Source organism: Oncorhynchus clarkii, chromosome 33, assembly GCF_045791955.1.
Source record: "Oncorhynchus clarkii lewisi isolate Uvic-CL-2024 chromosome 33, UVic_Ocla_1.0, whole genome shotgun sequence".
NCBI lineage: Eukaryota > Metazoa > Chordata > Actinopteri > Salmoniformes > Salmonidae > Oncorhynchus > Oncorhynchus clarkii.
In genome coordinates, this window is record NC_092179.1 from 38458845 (window position 1) to 38464844 (window position 6000).

The 6000-nt window shown below is 48.0% G+C and overlaps 2 protein-coding genes across 2 annotated transcripts in view; both read left to right on the top strand.

The window, feature by feature from the left end:
* The window catches only part of LOC139392874 (beta-2-microglobulin-like), a 613933-nt gene that overhangs the window by 475320 nt on the left and 132613 nt on the right, over positions 1 to 6000 (top strand). The window lies entirely within an intron of this gene.
* Positions 1 to 6000, top strand: part of LOC139392880 (wnt inhibitory factor 1-like) — a 63262-nt gene that overhangs the window by 31270 nt on the left and 25992 nt on the right. The window contains exons 5-6 of the mRNA XM_071141198.1: positions 2102 to 2197; positions 3698 to 3793. Coding sequence (XP_070997299.1) covers positions 2102 to 2197; positions 3698 to 3793 — 192 coding nt within the window. The remainder of the gene's footprint in view (positions 1 to 2101; positions 2198 to 3697; positions 3794 to 6000) is intronic.

Below are 6000 nucleotides of genomic sequence, written 5' to 3' on the forward strand. Positions count from 1 at the left end.
GATGGTTAAAATTGATGGGAAGATGGATGGAGCCAAATACAGGACCACTCTGGAAGAAAACCTGATGGAGTCTGCAAAAGACCTGAGACTGGGACGGAGATTTGTCTTCCAACAAGACAATGATCCAAAACATAAAGCAAAATCTACAATGGGATGGTTCAAAAATAAACATATCCAGGTGTTAGAATGGCCAAGTCAAAGTCCAGACCTGAATCCAATCGAGAATCTGTGGAAAGAACTGAAAACTGCTGTTCACAAATGCTCTCCATCCAACCTCACTGAGCTCGAGCTGTTTTGCAAGGAGGAATGGGAAAAAATGTCAGTCTCTCGATGTGCAAAACTGATAGAGACATACCCCAAGCGACTTACAGCTGTAATCGCAGCAAAAGGTGGCGCTACAAAGTATTAACTTAAAGGGGCTGAATAATTTTGCACGCCCAATTTTTCAGTTTTTGATTTGTTAAAAAAGTTTGAAATATCCAATAAATGTCGTTCCACTTCTTGATTGTGTCCCACTTGTTGTTGATTCTTCACAAAAAAATACAGTTTTATATCTTTATGTTTGAAGCCTGAAATGTGGCAAAAGTCGCAAAGTTCAAGGGGGCCGAATACTTTCGCAAGGCACTGTATGAATAGGGTGCCATTTGGGATGTATGAATAGGGTGCCATTTGGATGTATGAATAGGGTGCCATTTGGATGTATGAATAGGGTGCCATTTGGGATGTATGAATAGGGTGCCATTTGGGATGTATGAATAGGGTGCCATTTGGATGTATGAATAGGGTGCCATTTGGGATGTATGAATAGGGTGCCATTTGGATGTATGAATAGGGTTCCATTTGGGATGTATGAATAGGGTGCCGTTTGGATGTATGAATTGGGTGCCATTTGGGATGTATGAATAGGGTGCCATTTGGATGTATGAATTGGGTGCCATTTGGGATGTATGAATAGGGTGCCATTTGGATGTATGAATAGGGTGCCATTTGGGATGGAAGTCCATGGGATCTCACTGCACTGTAGTGGAATGTGGTTCCCTTGAAGTGGTCTTCTGAGATGGCAGGCTATGGAGAGTGTCAGAGAGAGGAGGAAGGGGGAGGACGGAAGAACGGAAAGAAGGAATGAATGGAGGAAGAAAGGAAAGGAGGGAGGACTCCACTAGCCATTCATTCATCTCAACTGTTATTTTTCTCTTCTCACGTGTTCTGTCTCTTTATTGTCTCTTCCCCCCTCTCTGTCTGTCTCTCTTCCCCCCTCTCTGTCTGTCTGTCTGTCTGTCTGTCTCTCTTCCCCCCTCTGTCTGTCTCTCTTCCCCCCTCTCTGTCTGTCTGTCTGTCTGTCTGTCTGTCTGTCTCTCTTCCCCCCTTTCTGTCTGTCTGTCTGTCTCTCTTCCCCCCTCTGTCTGTCTCTCTTCCCCCCTCTCTGTCTGTCTCTCTTCCCCCCTCTCTGTCTGTCTCTCTTCCCCCTCTCTGTCTGCCTGTCTGTCTCTCTTCCCCCCTCTCTGTCTGTCTGTCTCTCTTCCCCCCTCTCTGTCTGTCTGTCTGTCTCTCTTCCCCCCTCTCTGTCTGTCTGTCTCTTCCCCCCTCTCTGTCTGTCTGTCTCTCTTCCCCCCTCTCTGTCTGTCTGTCTCTCTTCCCCCCTCTCTGTCTGTCTCTCTTCCCCCCTCTCTCTCCTCCCGCCTCTCTCTCTCTCTCTTCCCCCCTCTGTCTGTCTCTCTTCCCCCCTCTCTGTCTGTCTGTCTGTCTCTCTTCCCCCCTCTCTGTCTGTCTCTCTTCCCCCCTCTCTGTCTGTCTGTCTGTCTCTCTTCCCCCCTCTCTGTCTGTCTGTCTGTCTCTCTTCCCCCCTCTCTGTCTGTCTGTTTGTCTCTCTTCCCCCCTCTCTGTCTGTCTGTCTCTCTTCCCCCCTCTCTGTCTGTTTGTCTCTCTTCCCCCCTCTCTGTCTGTCTCTCTTCACCCCTCTCTGTCTGTCTGTCTCTTCCCCCCTCTCTGTCTGTCTGTCTCTCTTCCCCCCTCTCTGTCTGTCTGTCTCTCTTCCCCCCTCTCTGTCTGTCTCTCTTCCCCCCTCTCTCTCCTCCCCGCCTCTCTCTCTCTGTCTCCACAGCTAAATGTCCAGGTGGTTGTCGTAACGGTGGGTTCTGCAACGAGAGACAGGTGTGTGAGTGTCAGGATGGTTTCTACGGGCCGCACTGTGAGAAAGGTACGTCTAGTCTCGTCTGTACATCCAAGCCATTCCATCTATCTTCCATCACTACCATAATGATATACAGTAAGTACACAGCACACAAGCTAGTCCATCTATCTTCCATCACTACCATAATGATATACAGTAAGTACACAGCACACAGTCAACACAATAGCTTGAGTTGCTCATTCTATAGAATTAAATAAAAATTATTTTCTTGTGGGTTTTTTTCCCCTTCTCCTTGGCCCACATCAACAATGCTGGGTGGAATATCTTCTTTTATTTCCTGGAATGTCTCCACAACAAAACAAACCAAATAAAACCTTATGAAATGAAAGGCTAGAGAAAGAGAAGAGGTTGTGTGTTGTTTCACAGTTATGAGACACCAGTCCTGCTCAGGCAGGCCTGTCATTTTCAGACAACAACAGAACCACCACGTTGCATTTAAACGTATTAATGAATCTGTAAAAGGTTATGTTTGCTGCGGCTTAACGTTGCCTCAAGGCACCATAACTTAAAAAACATCATGGAAATTACAAAGCACTGGTTCAACAGGCTCCATCCAGACTAGTTAAATGGAGAGAACATTTATTTGACATCTTTTTCCATGACAGAAAAAACAATCATGTCAGTAGGCAGGCAGGCAGGCAGGCAGGCAGGCAGGCAGGCAGGCAGGCAGGCAGGCAGGCAGGCAGGCTGGGCAGGCAGGCAGGCAGGCAGGCTGGGCAGGCAGGCAGGCAGGCAGGCAGGCAGGCAGGCTGGGCAGGCAGGCAGGCAGGCAGGCAGGCAGACAGACAGGCTGGGCGGCAGGCAGGCAGGCAGACAGGCAGGCAGGCAGGCTGGGCGGCAGGCAGGCAGGCAGGCAGGCAGGCAGGCAGGCAGGCTGGGCGGCAGGCAGGCAGGCAGGCAGGCAGGCAGGCAGGCAGGTTGGGCGGTGACAACCACGTGTTCCATCTATTTAAGGCTTTAAGAGGTTAGAGAGAGACTCTGTCCAGCTACAGACTGACTGAGGGGGTGGAGAACAATGTTGTATTTTGTTGTTGTCTTTGTATCATATGAACAGTAAGGACTCTCCACGGGGATTTCACCGTCTACTCAAACAGGGCTATGGAGCTCCTTTTGGGTCGCCCCCCCCCACACACAAAAAAATGAAGCCGCAAAAAATAGAACTACGTAGAGGAACATCCGTTATGGAGACCGTGTCGAGGCTTTGAGGCATCTAGAGTAGACTATGGGTTTTTAAAGAGAAGTGTTCTGTGAAAACGGCTGAGTTTTATTTTAGGGTGTCGACGGGTCTTGAGACATTGTGTTTACGATATTCATTCTTGGCCAAGACTCAACAGTACTAAGGCTCTTTAGTGCCTTCTACAGGCAGCGCTAAGTGAAACATTCATTATCGCAATGAATGTAGTGTTGGAAGGGTGAAGGGTTACAATCAGCTTAAGGTGAATTAAATACTTGAGGTTGCTGACGTAGATTTTTCTCCTCTCCTGTCCTCCTCCGCTCTCCCCCCAGCCCTCTGCTCTCCCAGGTGTCTGAATGGTGGACTGTGTATGAGTCCGGGGGTGTGCATCTGCCCACCTGGTTACTATGGAGACAGCTGTGACAAAGGTACACTCACCTGAAACACGGACACAGTACACATTTCCTAACCCCAGACAAACACACCTCATTCACCACTGGGGACCAACGAACTCCAACCGAGCTCGGTCTGTTGTTTTGAAAGTCTCTGAAAAGGGGTTCTATTGATGAAGGTTGGTTACTAGCTACCTTTTGAGAGGGGGATCCTGCGACGCGGTTAGCATCAGTTGCTGGGACCACTACTATCTGTCCAGGAATCCTCCAAAAGTCTATAGAGCTGCTTGGCGTAGCAGCTAGCCTAGCTGCTAACTAGCTATCAAGCTAGCAAGGTTTCCTGAAAGCTTGAACACAGCCCGCCACGTGGTTAGCCCTTGTGGCTGGGGCCGGCGTATTGTCCCAGGCTTGTGGCTGTCTTAAATCCCTGCTGTTTGTTACTGTTTCCATCTGCCTTGCGACCTGTCCTGTCTGGAACTGCGTGGAGTAGCAACATCAGCCTACGTTGTTACCATGGCATCCAAAACCAAAGCCGGTGGGAGTACCACTGTAGTACTCCAGACAGTAGTGTCTCTCTTTCACAGTAGTGTCTCTCTTTCACAGTAGTGTCTCTCTTTCACAGTAGTGTCTCTCTTTCACAGTAGTGTCTCTCTTTCACAGTAGTGTCTCTCTTTCACAGTAGTGTCTCTCTTTCACAGTAGTGTCTCTCTTTGTCACAGTAGTGTCTCTCTTTCACAGTAGTGTCTCTCTTTCACAGTAGTGTCTCTCTTTCACAGTAGTGTCTCTCTTTCACAGTAGTGTCTCTCTTTCACAGTAGTGTCTCTCTTTCACAGTAGTGTCTCTCTTTCACAGGTGAAGAATCTTTTAAAACGACTGAAAATATGTCTTCAAGCAGATGTTACAACAACAGGAAAATAGCTTCCAAGAACTTAGTCCAAATACACAAAAAGTTTTGTAAAATTAAAATGTATTAAATTAAATAAAAATTAAAGGTGATCTGACCAGAGAGGTCCGGGACATTAAGATGATCTGACCAGAGAGGTCCAGGACATTAAGATGATCTGACCAGGGAGGTCCGGGACATTAAGATGATCTGACCAGAGAGGTCCAGGACATTAAGGTGATCTGACCAGAGAGGTCCGGGACATTAAGATGATCTGACCAGAGAGGTCCAGGACATTAAGATGATCTGACCAGGGAGGTCCAGGACATTAAGATGATCTGACCAGGGAGGTCCAGGACATTAAGATGATCTGACCAGAGAGGTCCAGGACATTAAGATGATCTGACCAGAGACGTCCAGGACATTAAGACGATCTGACCAGAGAGGTCCAGGACATTAAGACGATCTGACCAGAGAGGTCCAGGACATTAAGAACAGTTTGCAGTTCTCTCAGGGAGAGCTGGATGTCCTGAAAGAGACTTGCAGCAAGATGACAACAAACTGTAAGTTCACGTGAGATAACATCAGCACTCTCTTTGTGAATCATTATTACAGATGGCTGGGGAATGTCTAGAGGGAAAATATCTAGAGGGACAATCCAGGTGAAATAACATTGTTGTGGATGGCATACCAGAGTCTTCATGTAACCGATGTGAAATGGCTAGCTAGTTAGCGGTGGTGCGCGTTAATAGCGTTTCAATCGGGTGACGTTACTTGCTCTGAGACCTTGAAGTAGTGGTTCCCCTTGCTCTGCAAGGGCCGTGAATTTTGTGGCGCGATGGGTAACGATGCTTCGTGGGTGACTGTTGTCGGTGTGTGCAGGGGGTCCCTGGTTTGAGCCCGACGAGGGGACGGATGAAAGCTAAACTGTTACATTCACATCACTGGGACAAGTCTGAGGAGAAAGGAAGACAAATTATCACTTTAAAAGCTGCAGATGGATCATGCGAAGATTGAGGTCTGGAAAACCTGTCACCAGCCCAGGTGACAGACACAGGCCTATATGTGGTCAAGTTCCTGAGGTTTAAGGACAAGATGGCATGTTCTGGACAGAGCCAAGAACTTGAGACTAACAAAACATCTTCCTTAACGAAGACTTCTCGTAAGCTGTACACAAGAGGCGGAAAATAACTTGTCCCAGCCGTGAAAGCTGTCAGAGAGCGTAGGGACATTGTTTACATCCACTACAACAGGCTCATTGTCCACCCTCCTTCCCAAAAAGACTGGTAGGAGTGAGAGAGCCTAGCTTCTGGGTCAGTAGCTTCAGCCCCACATCACATACACCAATTGACACTCACAA